This window comes from Ranitomeya imitator, chromosome 5, assembly GCF_032444005.1.
Source record: "Ranitomeya imitator isolate aRanImi1 chromosome 5, aRanImi1.pri, whole genome shotgun sequence".
Classification (NCBI taxonomy): Eukaryota; Metazoa; Chordata; class Amphibia; order Anura; family Dendrobatidae; genus Ranitomeya; species Ranitomeya imitator.
Genome location: NC_091286.1, coordinates 233,834,637 through 233,853,942, shown reverse-complemented (window position 1 = coordinate 233,853,942; position 19,306 = coordinate 233,834,637). Strand labels below are relative to the sequence as shown.

At 41.3% G+C, this 19,306-nt stretch overlaps 1 protein-coding gene across 4 annotated transcripts in view; it reads right to left on the bottom strand.

Annotated features, from left to right (window-relative positions):
- Positions 1-19,306, bottom strand: part of MAP7 (microtubule associated protein 7) — a 158,855-nt gene that overhangs the window by 100,257 nt on the left and 39,292 nt on the right. The window contains exons 1-2 of one of the 4 annotated variants that reach the window (XM_069725966.1): positions 12,210-12,312; positions 11,911-12,115 (exon numbers count right to left, since the gene is read on the bottom strand). The exons of 2 other annotated variants lie outside the window; for them this stretch is intronic. In XM_069725966.1, coding sequence (XP_069582067.1) covers positions 11,911-12,115; positions 12,210-12,215 — 211 coding nt within the window. In that variant the 5' untranslated portion in view covers positions 12,216-12,312. Of the gene's footprint in view, positions 1-11,910; positions 12,116-12,209; positions 12,313-19,306 lie in introns of those variants that run through there. One more of the 4 variants, XM_069725967.1, reaches the window with a different exon arrangement.

Here is a 19,306-nt window from a genome sequence, read left to right as displayed (position 1 = left end):
CAATGGGACATCAAGTATCGGAAGGTATTCTCATGGTTCCCAGGGTCTGAAGGAGAGGAAACTCTCCTTCAGGCCCTGGGATCCATAGGGATGTGTAAAATAAAGACTTAAAATAAAAAATATTGATATATTTACCTCTCCGGCGGCCCCTGAACTCAGCGCGGGTAACCGGCAGGCTTCGTTGTTCAAAATCAGCGCTTTTAGGACCTGAGAATCACGTCCCGGCTTCTGATTGGTCGCGGGCCGCCCATGTGACCGCCACGCGACCAATCACAAGCCGCGACGTCACCGCAAGCTATTAACGCGCTCATTTTTAAAAATGAGCGCGTTAATAGCTTGCGGTGACGTCGCGGCTTGTGATTGGTCGCGTGGCCGCGACCAATCACAAGCCGCTACGTCTTTGAAAGCCATTAACGCGCTCATTTTTAAAAATGAGCGCGTTAATAGCTTGCGGTGACGTCGCGGCTTGTGATTGGTCGCGTGGCGGTCACATGGGCGGCCCGCGACCAATCAGAAGCCGGGACGTGATTCTCAGGTCCTAAAAGCGCTGATTTTGAACAACGAAGCCTGCCGGTTACCCGCGCTGAGTCCAGGGGCCGCCGGAGAGGTAAATATATCAATATTTTTTATTTTAATTCTTTATTTTACACATCTCTATGTATCCGATACCGATACCCGATACCACAAAAGTATCGGATCTCGGTATCGGAATTCCGATACCGCAAGTATCGGCCGATACCCGATACTTGCGGTATCGGAATGCTCAACACTAGTCACAATGTATATATAAATTGGTGAACGAGGTGTTGGGGGAGTGTTAGTTAAAATAACATTTGTGTTTGTGTGCACTTTTTTCTTTTAACTTAATAATAAGTGTGTCTGATAGACATCTCTCCATTACTAACCCCTGAGCTTGATGCCAGCTGACATTAGAAATCTGACATCAACCCCATAAACCACTAATCTGAATGCCACCATACCAGGGCAATCAGGAAGAGCCAGGGTGAAGTGCCTGAATTGGCGCATCTTTGATGTGCCAATTCTAGGGCAGCTGCAGGCTTGTATTTTTAGGCTGAGAAAGGCCCAATAACCGGGGACCTTCCCAGCATTATAAGCCCGCAGCGGTCTGCTTTACCTTGGCTGGTTATGAAAAATATTGGGGACCCCACGTCATTTTTGTAAAATTATTTATTTAATATGTTTAATAAGGCTAAACACTCTTCAATGCCTCATGAAAGACACGAAGGGATAAAAGTTGATTATATGTAGGGAGTTTGAGAACATATAATGTCTATATATTCAATCTATTCTAATTATCTATCTATTCTACTTGTCAATCTATACCTGTACATAAAGATTGCTTTATTAGTTTGAAAACAAGCTTTAAATTACATAGAGAATTACAGTATAAAATATTATGTTAAAAATGCATTGTGTAGGGATTACATATCCATGTAAAACAGATGCTAGTTGAGAAAAATTGCATTGTACTCGCATGACACTAGTCCTATTTTTCTGGATCAACATTGTAACAATTTTTTATAGGATAGTGCGACTCTAACCGAAAAGTGACGGTCAAAAACACTGATGAAATTCAGTGATTATCTCGTACGAGAAAATTGGGCTATCATAAGGAAAGCAAAGGTTTGGAAGCCGCTTACATGCATTTTTTCAGAATAATTTAATAACATTCCATTCTGGAAAAATAAAAAAGTTTAGTTACTCTTTAAATACTTTTTCCCCCCCTTTAGATTTTTTTGGTACTGGCCCAATTGGTTCGATTGCCTAGAACCTTTCTTCTATGACCCTTAGAGGTTAGTAGTGAGAAACTTCATTTAAATGTTCAATTTCACTGGAGTGTTGCACATAGCATATATTAACTGCAATAAGAACTGTGCAGATCTCCATTGCAAAAGTCATAATAAAGCAGAAGAAAAAGGAGTTCAAATGCTTTACAGACCTAAAAGCCAGAAAGTTAACAGCGAGCTAACCCCATGCTGCCAACAAACTGGATTGGATTCACATTGGGCTCTGCTCTAGACCTAGATCGTGCATATTGCTAATATTAGCCACTGCACCTCCATCATCTTGTTAGTATCACCCCTTTCTCTTTTATTTCTAAGGGAAAAATACCCAAAAAATGAAAAACTACAGGATAAAAGGAAAAACAAATTTTCCGCAGTCTTGAAATGTATTGTCATTTGTAGAATATAGCTACAAATTACCCCATAGATACGACATTATACCCGAGGCTCATTCTAGCAATCTCTGCTCTGCTCGTTGACTGTCTTTAGAGGTTTCGGTCACAGGATTAATAGCCAATGTGTCATGTAGCAGCAACACACACAAAAAAAGAAAAGAACGGACTGTATAAATTAGGATTACTGTATATTTGGAATATGAGGGCCCAGGGGAGTTATATTTCTGCCACCTAAGCAAAATCATTGTCGTCGTAGAGTTTTCAAGTGTCTTTAAAAACGGTCAGTGGCAGAACTCCATATTTATGCAGCTGCGCAGCTCCATGGATGGAATGATGGCCGCGGCCGGGTACTGCACATCTATCCTACTTATTTGAATAGGAGGTGGATGTGCAGTACCTGGCAGTGACTACTATACAGTCGTTGGCGCTGTGGAGGTCTGCGAATAATCAGTTCCGGTTGCCACTGATACCGGCAACAGCTGATTGGCAAGGATGGCAGGTGTCACGCTCACACCGATCAGACAATTTTGACCTATCCTTCAATATTAAAATTTGGACAACCTCTTTAAAGGAGATTTGTCACAGGTCGAAAGAGGTAAATTTTTATTGTCATTTTTGATCTCAGTATTCCCCTGATTATTCCATTTTTTTTTTGTTTTGTTCTTTTTTTATCTTCAAATCCACCATAAGGTTTTAGATAGAAAAGCCTTTTAATTTACTGCTAATGTGTAAGATTTTTTCCAAGGGTATGTAGCTCACAGGATTCTCGGGAGGAAGAGGCTTGTATTTACCCTATTGAGCAATGCTGAATACCATGGTCAGTTTTGGGGACAGGTCTTCTTTAAAAACTTAAAAGAGTAATTAAACATATACAAAACTTTACATATTTTTTGTCTCTTCAGCAGATTGGTGGGGGTCCGATCCACAGGCAACTAAAGGGACCAAAAATGTAGTCATTTAGTTATACTTAGAGTCTTTCCAAGTTCTCCATACTTGGGCTCATTGTCCTTGATACACAAGTGGCAGTTACATGGCATTTTTTTCATACTGGTAATTTAGTAATCTCTAGAGTATCATTCTGCCCCTGCTGTGTTGGAAATCATTTCTCCACGCACTGACTTCCTAGGGGGGCCTGTCAGCCAATCACAGGAGGCAGCTGAAGGTAGATCGCAGCAGCCTCAACCAATTATACGATGAGGGGCATGTCTCAGACTACAGCAGATTTACTATAGACACTGTAGCAAAATTGTAGTGAAAAAAAATAATAGATCTGTCAAATAAAACAGCTAAATAGCTGCAAAGTATTATATGAGCTCATGACTGGACAGTTACTGATTATAATTAATGTTTGGCGGGAAAAAAAGAAATCGAAAGACTAGAGGTTGCCAGATGCTCCTTTAAAGTGTTTGCATTAGGATTGTAAATGATCTCCCATCAATAAAACAGGGGATAATGGATTGCTCGGGTTCCTACCACTGGGACTGTTATTGATCCTAGGAAAGGTGACCACTTGATCACACCACCAATATTGGGGAATCTTGGCAGTATGCGCACCACACACTATCACGATTCAGAAATCTGCAGTCCTATAGAGTGACTGCAGACTTTTGTGTCAAGCCTGGACAACTGCTTTAATATCTGGCATGAGAAGAAACATGGTTTGAGCAGGAAAAAATAATGTAACTTTTCTTGTACAAATTGGTTTAGTGGAATTAGGAGGCCATTTTTCCATACATTTTACTGATAAAACATGCCTAAATTTAACAATTATCCTGCCTGAGCTACTCAACTCTATGTTGCGTTAAGGTACCGTCACACTTAGCGACGCTGCAGCGATACCGACAACGATCCGGATCGCTGCAGCGTCGCTGTTTGGTCGCTGGAGAGCTGTCACACAGACAGCTCTCCAGCGACCAACGATGCTGGTAACCAGGGTAAACATCGGGTAACTAAGCGCAGGGCCGCGCTTAGTAACCCGATGTTTACCCTGGTTACCATCCTAAAAGTAAAAAAAAAACAAACACTACATACTTACCTACAGCGCTGTGCTCTGCACTCCTCCTGTACTGGCTGTGAGCACAGCGGCCGGAAAGCAGAGCGGTGACGTCACCGCTCTGCTTTCCGGCTGACCGACGCTCACAGCCAGAGCAGGAGGAGTGCAGAGCACAGCGCTGGAGGACAGACGGCTGTAGGTAAGTATGTAGTGTTTGTTTTTTTTTACTTTTAGGATGATAACCAGGGTAAACATCGGGTTACTAAGCGCGGCCCTGCGCTTAGTTACCCGATGTTTACCCTGGTTACCAGTGAAGACATCGCTGAATCGGTGTCACACACGCCGATTCAGCGATGTCTGCGGGGAGTCCAGCGACCAAATAAAGTTCTGGACTTTCTTCCCCGACCAGCGACAGCACAGCAGGGGCCTGATCGCTGCTGCCTGTCACACTGGACGATATCGCTAGCAAGGACGCTGCAACGTCACGGATCGCTAGCGATATCGTCTAGTGTGACGGTACCTTTACACCCTGTTATGTTAAGTATGGACAAACGGATGGACTTCAAGATTGTGGCGTTTAGGAGTTATAGGCTAGATACATCTCGGAAGGTGGGAGACTGCCCCATCTTCAAGCAGAATACATTTACATATGAGATTTAAAGTACAATATTCAACAAATGGTTTCATTCTCGAAAAGGGAAGGTGAAAAAGAGCAAGAGATATTACAGAGGTACGTGGCTTGAATAAAATTTGTCAAAATCGCAGATGAGATACAAGATAAACCTCTATATGATCATTAAAAGACATAGGAAGATACAGTATGGGCCAATAAAACTTCATAATAATGATCTTGAATACATACAGTTTCAGTTGTGCTCAAAAGTTTAAATACCCCGGCAGCATTTTTGCTTTCTTGGTCTTTTTTCAGAGAATATGAATGATAACACCAAAGCGGTTTCTCCACTCATGGTTAACCCCTCTGTGACCTTAGACGTACTATCCCGTCGAGGTGCCCTGGGCTTATCTGACCCTGGACGGGATAGTACGTCATAGCCGATCGGCCGCGCTCACGGGGGGAGCGCGGCCGATCGCGGCCGGGTGTCAGCTGCTTATCGCAGCTGACATCCGGCACTATGTGCCAGGAGCGGTCACGGACCGCCCCCGGCACACCGCGATCAAAGATGATCGCGATGTGCCGGCGGTGCAGGGAAGCACCGCGCAGGGAGGGGGCTCCCTGCGGGCTTCCCTGAGCCCCCCACAGCAACGCGATGTGATCGCGTTGCTGCGAGGGTCTCCTCACCTCCCTCCCTGCTCGAGCCCCGGATCCAAGATGGCCGCGGATCCGGGTCCTGCAGGGAGGGAGGTGGCTTCACAGAGCCTGCTCAGAGCAGGCACTGTGAAGCAGCCTGCACTCCTATCAGATCAGTGATCTGACAGAGTGCTGTGCAAACTGTCAGATCACTGATCTGTGATGTCCCCCCCTGGGACAAAGTAAAAAAGTTAAAAAAAATTTTTCCAAATGTGTAAAAAAAATAAAAAAAAATATTCCAAAATAATGAAAAAAAAAAAAAATATTATTCCCATAAATACATTTCTTCATCTAAATAAAAAAAAAAAAACAATAAAAGTACACATATTTAGTATCGCCGCGTCCGTAACGGCCCGACCTATAAAACTGGCCCACTAGTTAACCCCTTCAGTAAACACCGTAAGAAAAAAAAAAAAAAAAACGAGGCAAAAAACAACGCTTTATTATCATACCGCCGAACAAAAAGTGGAATAACACGCGATCAAAAGGACAGATATAAATAACCATGGTACCGCTGAAAGCGTCATATTGTCCCGCAAAAAAAGAGCCGCCATACAGCATCATCAGCAAAAAAATAAAAAAGTTATAGTCCTGAGAATAAAGCGATGCAAAAATAATTATTTTTTCTGTAAAATAGTTTTTATCGTATAAAAGCACCAAACCATAAAAAAATGATATAAATGAGGTATCGCTGTAATCGTACTGACCCGAAGAATAAAACTGATTTATCAATTTTACCAAACGCGGAACGGTATAAACGCCTCCCCCAATAGAAATTCATGAATAGCTGGCTTTTGGTCATTCTTCCTCACAAAAATCGGAATAAAAAGCGATAAAAAAATGTCACGTGCCCAAAAATGTTTTCAATAAAAACGTCAACTCGTCCCGCAAAAAACAAGACCTCACATGACTCTGTGGACCAAAATATGGAAAAATTATAGCTCTCAAAATGTGGTATTGCAAAAAATATTTTTTGCAATAAAAAGGGTCTTTCAGTGTGTGACAGCTGCCAATCATAAAAATCCGCTAAAAAACTCGCTATAAAAGTAAATCAAACCCCCCTTCATCACCCCCTTAGTTAGGGAAAAATAAAAAAAATGTATTTATTTCCATTTTCCCATTAGGGCTAGGGTTAGGGCTAGGGTTAGGGCTAGGGTTAGGGCTAGGGTTAGGGCTAGGGCTAGGGTTAGGGCTAGGGCTAGGGTTAGGGTTAGGGTTAGGGCTAGGGTTAGGGCTAGGGTTAGGGCTAGGGTTAGGGCTAGGGTTAGGGTTAGGGCTAGGGTTAGGGTTAGGGTTAGGGTTGGGGCTACAGTTAGGGTTGGGGCTAAAGTTAGGGTTAGGGTTTAGATTACATTTACAGTTGGGAATAGGGTTGGGATTAGGGTTAGGGGTGTGTCAGGGTTAGAGGTGTGGTTAGGGTTACCGTTGGAATTAGGGTTAGGGGTGTGTTTAGATTAGGGTTTCAGTTATAATTGGGGGGTTTCCACTGTTTCGGCACATCAGGGGCTCTCCAAACACGACATGGCGTCCGATCTCAATTCCAGCCAATTCTGCGTTGAAAAAGTAAAACAGTGCTCCTTCCCTTCCGAGCTCTCCTGTGTGCCCAAACAGGGGTTTACCCCAACATATGGGGTATCAGCGTACTCAGGACAAATTGGACAACAACTTTTGTGGACCAATTTCTCCTGCTAACCTTGGAAAAATACAAAACTGGGGGCTAAAATATAATTTTTGTGGAAAAAAAAATATTTTTTATTTGCATGGCTCTGCGTTATAAACTGTAGTGAAATACTTGGGGGTTCAAAGCTCTCACAACACATCAAGATGAGTTCCTTAGGGGGTCTACTTTCCAAAATGGTGTCACTTGTGGGGGGTTTCTACTGTTTAGGTACATTAGGGGCTCTGCAAACGCAATGTGACGCCTGCAGACCATTCCATCTAAGTCTGCATTCCAAATGGCGCTCCTTCCCTTCCGAACCCTCCCATGCGCCCAAACGGTGGTTCCCCCCCACATATGGGGTATCAGCGTACTCAGGACAAATTGGACAACAACTTTTGTGGTCCAATTTCTCCTGTTACCCTAGGGAAAATACAAAACTGGGGGCTAAAAAATAATTTTTGTGGGAAAAAAATTTTGTTTTATTTTTATGGCTCTGCATTATAAACTTCTGTGAAGCCCTTGGTGGGTCAAAGTGCTCACCACACATCCAGATAAGTTCCTTAGGGGGTCTACTTTCCAAAATGGTGTCACTTGTGGGGGGTTTCAATGTTTAGGCACATCAGTGGCTCTCCAAACGCAACATGGCGTCCCATCTCAATTTCTGTCAATTTTGCATTGAAAAGTCAAACTGCGCTCCTTCCCTTCCGAGCTCTCCCATGCGCCCAAACAGTGGTTTACTGCCACATATGGGGTATCAGCGTACTCAGGACAAATTGGACAACAACTTTTGAGGTCCAATTTCTTCTCTTACCCTTGGAAAAATAAAAAATTGGGGGCAAAAATATAATTTTTGTGAAAAAATATGATTTTTTATTTTTACGGTTCTGCATTATAAACTTCTGTGAAGCACTTGGTGGGTCAAAGTGCTCACCACACCTCTAGATAAGTTCCTTAGGGGGTCTACTTTCCAAAATGGTGTCACTTGTGGGGGGTTTCAATGTTTAGGCACATCAGTGGCTCTCCAAACGCAACATGGCGTCCCATCTCAATTTCTGTCAATTTTGCATTGAAAAGTCAAACTGCGCTCCTTCCCTTCCGAGCTCTCCCATGCGCCCAAACAGTGGTTTACTGCCACATATGGGGTATCAGCGTACTCAGGACAAATTGGACAACAACTTTTGAGGTCCAATTTCTTCTCTTACCCTTGGAAAAATAAAAAATTGGGGGCAAAAATATAATTTTTGTGAAAAAATATGATTTTTTATTTTTACGGTTCTGCATTATAAACTTCTGTGAAGCACTTGGTGGGTCAAAGTGCTCACCACACATCCAGATAAGTTCCTTAGGGGGTCTACTTTCCAAAATGGTGTCACTTGTGGGGGGTTTCAATGTTTAGGCACATCAGTGGCTCTCCAAACGCAACATGGCGTCCCATCTCAATTCCTGTCAATTTTGCATTGAAAAGTCAAATAGCGCTCCTTCCCTTCCGAGCTCTCCCATGCGCCCAAACAGTGGTTTACTGCCACATATGGGGTATCAGCGTACTCAGGACAAATTGGACAACAACTTTTTGGGTCCAATTTCTCCGGTTACCCTTGGTAAAATAAAACAAATTGGAGCTGAAGTAAATTTTTTGTGTAAAAAAGTTAAATGTTCATTTTTATTTAAACATTCCAAAAATTCCTATTAAACACCTGAAGGGTTAATAAACTTCTTGAATGTGGTTTTGAGCACCTTGAGGGGTGCAGTTTTTAGAATGGTGTCACACTTGGGCATTTTCTATCATATAGACCCCTCAAAATGACTTCAAATGAGACGTGGTCCCTAAAAAAAAATGGTGTTGTAAAAATGAGAAATTGCTGGTCAACTTTTAACCCTTATAACTCCCTAACAAAAAAAAAAATTGGTTCCAAAATTATGCTGATGTAAAGGAGACATGTGGGAAATGTTACTTATTAAGTATTTTGTGTGACATATCTCTGTGATTTAATTGCATAAAAATTCAAAGTTTGAAAATTGCGAAATTTTCAAAATTTTCGCCAAATTTCCGTTTTTTTCACAAATAAACGCAGGTACTATCAAAGAAATTTTACCACTATCATGAAGTACAATATGTCACGAGAAAACAATGTCAGAATCACCAGGATCCGTTGAAGCGTTTCGGAGTTATAACCTCATAAAGGGACAGTGGTCAGAATTGTAAAAATTGGCCTGGTCATTAACGTGCAAACCACCCTTTATTGTCAAACTATTGACAATTGACAATATGATTTAAAAAGAGAAAACACAGTAGTTTGACAATAAATGGCTTCACCCAACCACTAACCATGAGTGGAGAAAATGTTTTGGTGTTATCATTCATATTCTCTGAAAAGAAAGGCCAAGAAAGCAAAAGTTCTGCCAGGGTACGTAATCTTTTGAGCACAACTGTAGATAAGACGTGCATTGGCCATTGACACATGACCCTACAAATTAATCTGGATAGCAGTCTTGCTTAGATCCCAATTCCTCAAGCATCGCAAGGTGGACCACAGAACGCCTAAGTTAGGTTGCTAGGAGGGATACAGAGTCTAAGTAATGACCAAGGTTTGAGTTCGGATTCTGGTAACTTTGACATGGCGACAATCATGCCCGAATATTTATAATATAACACCAAATTAATTAGTAGTCAAAGTCAAACCACCACCATACAATGTATTCCTTTCAACATGTCATCAGGGCTTTGAATATTTTAGACTACAACCTGAATAGTGTTGCTATTATTCTGGTTTAGACGTATATCAAGGTCAAAAGATATTACAGAAAAGTGACCTACATATTGCCATAATAGCAGGGTACATGCTGTGTCTTACATAACTAATATGCCAAAGCTCTCGTAGCACCATAATGACCATTTATGCATTTAGGATATTATTTGGGATTTTCTATTTTGGCTGATGATCATCAGTATTTTACCAGCTCTACAGCGGATTATGCTTGCAGACGTAGGCATAGTCCTAATCTATTTATAGAGTCCTCCCTGTACACTATGCTGGTTGGCAGTACTGAGGACTATGGGATACGTTAATAATGGATTATCTTTATGTAAAGATGTCAGCAACACCCTTGACACTCCTCAGCTGTTGTGGAGGAGGTGAAATGGAAACATTTGACTTGCATGACACAAAACCTTTCACACCCCTGCCATCCAACACCAATATGGCAAGCAATGCCCTGCCAGGACAGCTCACTAGGGCACATGGCCCTATCACAAAGTCTACCAGCTCAGATCTCTGCATAAGGGAGGGCCCTGTTACTTCTACAAGACCTATGGTAGTCTGCATACTGGGTCCTAAACAAGTCCTGCAGATAAATGAAATGCTCACCGAGATGTCAGCGTAACACAAGACAATCCGATAAACACTGTGCAGATTTGCTCTAGGATGAGGCATCAATTCTTCTATGTCAGATCATGCAGAATAGTTCTAGCCAGGTGAACCGCAAGAGAAACGTAAAAAGCAGACGTTATAAAGAAAAGGACCACTGGGTACCATTCATAGCCACATAAAGGCGAAAGAAAGAAGCATACACTAAGAAACACAATGTAACCAGACCCACTGACATATTCTCACACATTTCTAGAGAGATGCAAATCACAGAGCCCAGCAAGCAGCTGGATACATGGAAGTGGTGGTTAGCTTGCTCTGCCTACATCTGCATTGAACGGCAGGCATGTTCTAGTAGCCAGCTGGATACATGGAAGTGGTGGTAAGCCTGTTCTGCCTACATCTACATTGAACGGCAGGCATGTTCTAGTAACCATCTGGATACATGGAAGTGGTGGTAAGCCTGTTCTGCCTACATCTGCATTGAATGGCAGGCATGTTCTAGTAACCAGCTGGATACATGGAAGTGGTTGTAAGACTGTTCTGCCTACATCTGCATTGAATGGCAGGCATGTTCTAGTAACCAGCTGGATACATGGAAGTGGTTGTAAGCCTGTTCTGCCTACATCTGCATTGAATGGCAGGCATGTTCTAGTACCCAGAAGGGTACATGGAAGTGGTGGTAGGCCTGTTCTGCCTACATCTGCATTGAACAGCAGGCATATTCTAGTAACCAGCTGGATACATGGAAGTGGTGGTAAGCCTGTTCTGCCTACATCAATATTGAATGGCAGGCATGCTCTAGTAACCAGATGGATACACGGAAGTGGTGGTAAGCCTGTTCAGCCTACATCTGCATTGAATGGCAGGCATGTTCTAGTAACCAGATGGATACACGGAAGTGGTGGTAAGCCTGTTCAGCCTACATCTGTATTGAATGGCAGGCATGTTCTAGTACCCAGATGGATACCTGGAAGTGGTGGTAAGCCTGTTCTGCCTACATATATATTGAATGAATGGCAGGCATGTTCTAGTACCCAGCTGGATACACGGAAGTGGTGAGAAGCCTGTTCTGCCTACATCTGCATTATAGGGCAGGCATGTTCTAGTACACAGCTGGATACATGGAGGTGGTGGTAAGCCTGTTCTGCTTACATCTGCATTATAGGGCAGGCATGTTCTAGAAACCAGCTGGATACACGGAAGTGGTGTTAAGCTTGTCCTGTCTACATCTGTATTGAATGGCAGGAATGTTCTAGTATCCAGCAGGATACATGGAAGTGGTAGTGAGCCTGCTCTTGCCGTATGCACTAAAGGGCAGGCATATTCTGCATTTGTAGAAAAAAAAAAAAAAAAAAAAAAAGATTCAATCACAATGCTTACCTTTTTCTTTCTTGCTGTTGCCATTCCTTTGCTGCTCGTCTTCCTCATTTATAGTGAATAGTACCGGAGCTGTAGGCCTGGTTCCAATTTTCTTCACCCTATCCTGCCGGGTGGTAGCAGCAGATCCTGGCATTTTGCCCGCCACAGGTTTTTTCTTCTTGGATTTTAGGAAAATCAGCATGTATCCCCTTGTCCTGCAAATTCCCTAGAAGAGTAAATGGAGCACCAGCTCCTGTATGAGCTAGTCAGTGGCCCCAGCATGGGCCATAAGACAGAGCAGGAAGAATGCCAATATCCACCTGCATAGATATCCTTTCCTCGTAGCGGTTCACAAGCCTTTTCTTCTTCCTGCAATCCAGAAGACGTAACCCACCAATTTTCTTCTTGCCACCTTTTCCCCAAGCCTGGAGCCGGCTTCAGCACACTAAAATATTCAGCACACAGCGCAGGAGGAAAAAAAATATGATACGCCGCTGTTCACAGTTACCCTGACAACAGTGACATCGCCTAATCACGGAGAGCTGCGTAATGCTGCCTCTTCAGCTGGAGCCTGCTGGAATGAATGCCTTCCACCGCCCGAGCTTCCCACTGTCATTACTGAGCTGTCACTGGGCTGTGCCGTCTATCCCATGTGGGGCGGTAGGAGATGCTCGCATAATAGGGCTAAACACACAGCAGCCGCAAGACACCTGCCCAGAGGATGAGTATAGTACAGAACATAGCACCAACGCGGAGAAATACAGAAAAACGCACCATACAATACATACTGCAGCCGCTATTCCAAAACCGCCATGGTCAAAATATCATGAGCGCAAACATAAACCATAATGGGGAATTAAACCATCCAAAATATATATTTATTACATGAATCTTATACTATGTACATATGCACCAAAATATCCCTGACTCGTCAGAATGGTTTTTTTTAGATTTATTCAGAATTCTGCTATAATAATTCTGTAGAAAGGGTTTTGTACATCAATTGCGGATAGACACAATGCGTAATAAACATAAAATCAATAATGAAGTCTGGATCCATAAATGGGAGTTTTAGATCTAGAGGTTGGGTCATTGGGAATTTCTGTGCCGCTCTGAAATGTATGTAAATTTACAATTGATCTGTTAGTTCATCAATAACAGAAAAGACAAAGGACACAGTGAAAGATATATTCCAGAAAATGAAGGGCTTGTCCTTTGGGAGCATTTTATGTTCTTACTTGACCCCTTCAACCCTAAGCCTGTTTTCACCTTCCTGACCAGGCCAAATTTTACAATTCTGACCACTGTCACTGTATGATGTAAAAACTCAAACGCATCCTACTGATTCTGGGACTGTTTTCTTGTGACATAGTGTACTTCATGTTAGTGGTAACATTTATTAAATATGACTTGCTTTTATTTGTGAAAATATCAGAAATTTGGCGAAAAATTCTAAAAATTGCAATTTTCAAACTTTGAATTTTTACGCCCTTAAATCAGAGAGTCATATCACACAAAATAGTTAATAAATAACATTTCCCACATGTCTACTTTACATCTGCACAAATTTTTTAATCTTTTTTTTTTGTTAGGAAGTTAGAAGGGTTAAAATTTGACCAGCGATTTTTCATTTTTCCAACAAAATCATTTTTTGTTTTTTAAGGACCACGCCACATTTCAAGTGACTTTCAGGGTCTATATTACAGAAAAATCCCCAAAAGTGACACCATTCTAAAACCTAAACCCCAAATTCAAGAAGATTATTAACCCTTCAGGTGCTGAACATTTAATATTTTTTTTTTTTTACAAAAAGTTTACTTTAGACCCAATTTTTAACATTTTTGCAAGGGTAACAGACAAAAATGGACCCCAAAATTTGTTGTACAATTTCTCCCGAGTAGGCGGATACACCATATGTGTGGAAAAACTACTGTTTTGGTGCATGGCATGGCTTGGAAGGAAAGGAGTACAAAAAGAACTTTTTGAATGTAGAATTTGCTGGAATAATTAATTAGTGAACACCATGTTAGGTTTGGAGAACCCTTAGTGTGACTTAACAGTGGAAACTGCCGATAGGTTTTAGAACGCAGATTTTTCTGGAATGTTCTGCGGGTGTCATGTTGCATTTGGAGAGCCCCACAGATGTGCCTAAACAGTGGAAACCCCCCACAAGTGAACCCCATTTTGGAAACTAGACCACTCAAGGATAAATGTGTGGTGAGCACCTTGTGGGGGATCAAGGTGCTTCACAGAAGTTTAGACTGGTGAGCCATCAAAATTAAAATAAATAAATAATGATAATCACATTTTTTCCCACAAAATTGTTTTTCAGCCCCAATTTTTTTTAATTTTCACAAGGTTAACAGGGGAAAATGGACCCCAAAATTTGTTGTGCAAGTTCTCCGGAGTACACAGATAACCCATATGTGGCCAAAAACTAATTTTGAGGCACAATGCAACACTCAGAAGGGAAGAAGTGGCATACTGGAGTCCAGAATTTGCTGGATTGGTTTGAGGGTGCCATGTCACATTGACAGAGCCCCTGAGGAGCCAGAACAACAGAAACCGCATAAGTGACCCCATTTTACAAATTACATCTCTCAATGAATTCATCTAGTGGTGCAGTGCTCATATGGACACCACAAGTGGGTCACATAATTTTTTATACCATTGGGCAGTGAAGAAAAAAATAATTTACATTTTAACCATCAGAATTTTATTTAAGCCCTATTATATTTTCACAATGTGAAATGGGTAAAAATGGCACCAAAATGTGTGCACAATTTCTGCTGAACGTAGAAATATCCCACATGTGGATGTTCGGTACTACTTACCCATATGGCGACACTATGGAGCGACACAGCACTATTTTTCTCCAGATTTTGCTAGAATAGATTGCGGACCTCATAGACAGAGCCCTTAAGTGCTAGGAAAGCAGACTTCTCACTCAAGTGACCCTGCACCGCTCTGCGTAGCAAAAATGTTCATCTGCTATGAGCACCGGCAATGACAACCATAGGGGTCTCCTGGCATGCCAACCCATCAGCTTCCCACGATCATGCGACAAAGGGTGGAGACAATGACGTTCATCCAGTTTGCGCAACTTAAATGCCGCTGTTAACATGTTAACAGCCGCGGGAGGATCGCAATTCCTGTTAGGGTCACATGATCAGATCAGCTGTCATGTGCCGGAAAAGAGGGGGAGGCAATCTATGAAGCACCTATACGGGGTTAAATGCACGTATCAGGGGCTCAATCAATTTTGCACTTGGGTTTCATGAAACATTTTGCACTATTTGACTTGTACGGGCTCTTTGTTTCCCTTCAAGATATACTTTGATGTGGTCCGTGGTCAGAAATCAGCTGAAAGGAGCTCAGAAAGAGACAGATAAAAGAATTACAAACTTGTCATCAGACATAGCCGTCTGACTGATAGATTCTCAGTTAACTCATTCTGCAGCCAGGAATAGACAGCGTCGATAAAGAGACTATAGAAAGAATGGCTGTGCAAAACTCTTAATGGAACCAAATTGTAAACATGATTTTTTTTTAAAGAAATAAGTAAAAAAAAATAAAATGTTTCAAGCACCATACAAACATTACTTCTTATATATGGATATATATGTAATGATTTTTAATCACAATTTTAAAGTTAGTCTTTGTCCCAATGAAATTGGTTTTGTTGGGCCCCACCCAATGTAATAATATTTCCACCCCTGTTTTTTATATAATTTATTGAGCAACCTCATGTGAATGAGAAGCAACAGTTATCATTTCATGACATTGTCCTCCCAGTCTGACTAATCAGACGTGTACGTCACAGGACACTGCGATGGAAACACCTTAGCTGACTTGCATAAAATAATGATTTCCTAAATCTGGATTAACACAAGGATCCGGTCACAATTATTACATGGTCTGCTATAGAATTACCAAGAACAGTTGGAAGAAGTAACAATATTGTATCGCAGGGCTGTGGATCCTTTGAAAAAACAAACAGGTATTTGTTGAAAGGGGTCCATAAGCGGAGATTCTCCTCACTTCTCCAGGTGTAGACAACATGGAACCAAATCTACATACTGCCAGTTGGAAATCCTTGGAAGTGGAAGCAGTTTCAACAGGACTGTATTCAGTATAATATCAATCAGAAGCCAATAGGCCAGCAAATGGAAAGGTATAAATGATGCCCCCAAATATTTTACTGAACCCAAACAGATTGACCGGTCAGTACTTGAGCTATTCAATGTGGAATCCCATTTGTAATACGTGACCGCTGCAGCCAATCAGGACACTCAGTGGCCTCATGTCATCTACCGCAGCATTACTGCTAAGGTTGAGTGATTGGCTGCAGCCACCACATCATTGCGAAGTCACCACTGCAGTCACCTATGAACAACCAATGGGAAAAGAAGAGAGGCAGGAGCTTCATCAAGCAAGGCTTGGTTTGTTGTTTTACACCATTGCCTGCATTTGCCCCAGATTTGTCTGATACTGAACGACTCCTTTAAGGGCGTCATCACTAGTCAGTTTTTTTCTCTCTTACATGAAAACAGTGCGTGTTTTTCAGTGTGCTAGTCCTACTTTTGGTCTTTGCAACACTTTTTCCATTTCTTGTTGAATCCGTTCTCTCTCATGTGAAAACCCCCCCACAAATTTAGCTCCTCCAGCCCATTAAACAGTAAGATATGGACAGTACTCAGATGACATCCACATGGTATGGTTTTTTTTTGTTTCCTGTTTTTTTTTTCCACAGGACCATTGACTTCCATTGGCAAAGTTGATCCACGACACAGAACAAAAAGTATAACAGGTCTCCAAACATTCCACCAAAAAAGGACATATGAAAAGGCATTTTTTCTGTAATGGGTCCCCAATAAATAAATGGCATATGTGCCAAAACCTCTTTCTGAGCTTCGGAGATTCTGCTCAGATCCAAAACTCAGCAAAAAGACTCAGTGTCCAGTCCACACACTTGGAGGGTATGTTCCCAAGACGTCTGTTACATTCTGGCTAACTTGTCAGGTTTTTTTTATAAGCAAAACCCATTTCAGGAAATGATGGCATTGGTTTAAAATCCTACAAAAGATGCGTAGCGACTTAAATTTGTATCACCTCCAAGTGGAAGATGCCAGAATAACGGTCAGGTCACAACTTTTGAAACCTAAATATGTTAACAGACAATTAAAACCCTGGACATATGAACAGCAAGTCGTTTTGCCATAGAAATGCATATATTCAATCATTGGAGCATTTTTAGGGTGCTTTTTCTTTAGGGTATTAGAACATGACTATTTTTCGTCAAGCAGGTCCGCTCGAAAGTCCATCTGAAAAAGCATTAACTAAACAAGTGCAGGTCTAAGTAACATCTACTTGCTGTTCACATGTTCAGCCCCTTGAGCGTCTGTTAACCATTTTTGGCCTCCATGTGTTACAAGAAGTCACCCGACTATTCTTAACAGGGTTTCCGATCTGAAGATGTTCTCCGCTTTTCATTGAAAAAGCGCTAGATAATTTTTGAATGGAACTCTTACAAAAATCTACGAAACAATGTATGGTAATCTCTAGTAAAACAGGTGGCACCTAAACTCTGGAAGAGTGCTTAAAACAAGAAAAAAAAAAGAAAAAAAATATAATAATGATTATCTATCCATATATTGCTTAAGCCATTTGAAAAGCTCGGTAGGTATGCCGCCTGGTAAAGATGTTGTGTGTATATAGCCTTGTATTAAGAAGCTGTGTTAAGGTTTTAAAAAAAAAATTTCTACTCAAGACTAGACACTATAATACATAAAATATATTCTAAAAAAAGAAACATAATATAACAATTTATCCTTAGCAACCAATCACATCACAGCTCTTAACCCCTATGAAAAACGAAAGCTGAAGCCTAATTGGCTACTGTGAATAACGACTCCTAACGAGCTCTCCGACCCCCACATTTTTTATGACTGCTCCGACTGTACTGAGGCTCACGTATACGAAGGGTTGACAATAGGGGAGCGCTGGACATCAGACTTTAGGTTTGCTACCATTATAGATTTTGGTAGCATATACCGTAAGTACACGGTAACCATGCGGAGCATAGGATTAGGAGACACCATAACACCTTTCAATAACAATCATTACTTTGACCTCTTCAAACAAGTTTACAGAAACTATACAGCAGACATCCTTGTTCCCAGGAAAGACGGCATTTACACAAGGTGGAGTCCCATTTGTGGCTCCAAGCTGTCACTTTGTAGAGAAATAAAGTTTATAACTTTTGTGCCATTAACCAAAGCAAAATCGGATGTATAAATATAAAACTCTAAGAAGCCATCAGCAGTCCCGTATAGTAGAAGAAAAAGTTCATGACGCACGCTTTGATGTTACAGATTTTTTGCACCATTTCTGCAGCTATTAAGTAAATTAGGTTACTTGCGGTTTTTCATGTGCTTTTTTGTGTTTTTGTCTCTTGTTGGTATGTCATGCTTTCAATAAAGCTATTTTGTTGTTGATACATACGGCATTTGTCTTTGACAAAACTTTATTGATACAGTCATGTTAAGATTACATGCGGTTTTTATGTGTTTTCGCACGTGTGTTTTTTACTTGCAGATTTTCCGCATCATACAGGTCTATGGGAAATATTTGCATGTAAAACTCATGGTTCCTGCAATAGAAGTTGATATGTTGCGGATTTGAAATATGCACCGCAGGTCAATTTGTGCGGAAGTGAAAAAAAAAAAAAGACTGACAATTGTTTATAAAGTCGGAAATCAACAATATAATGAGATCTATGGTATTTTAATTGGCATGATAAATAAGATATCGTAAGTACAAGTAGAACATCAACCTAAAGGAACCAGACTGTCTTTACACATCACTGAATGCCAGTCCTGTGTACTGCGGGCTGTTGTAGCCAATGCTTAGGCTTTGATTACAAGGACCAGAGGTAAGGGACACTGGAGATTGTGTGGTGCCGTCTCCACTGGGATGCCAATGGCTCAGGAACAGCACTGCTAGGCATGTAATGATGCTATTTATTTCTGTACCTCCAAGGGACAGGCTCACTGCATGAACAAGTGTGCTGCATTACCACAGATCTGCAGGATACTGCATGCAATGCTTGCTCACCAATGATATCTTATGGTAAAAGAAATATATTCTAGCACCAAAGTCCTCTTCAATAAAAATAAGTATGTTTTTATTCCAACATCTGAAAATTGTTAAAAAAGACAACCACATAAAACTGCTAAGTAGCTTGTCTGAAACGCGTCTGCAGTTTCAATTTTGTATGTTTCTGTCATTTTGAGACGCTGGAATGAAGAAACAGTAGAAACACCCCACAAAGCGACTAAGGATCTTTGTCTGAAACGCGTCTGTGGTTTTTATTATTTGTGGTGTGTTTCTATGATTTTAAAATATTGGAAGACAG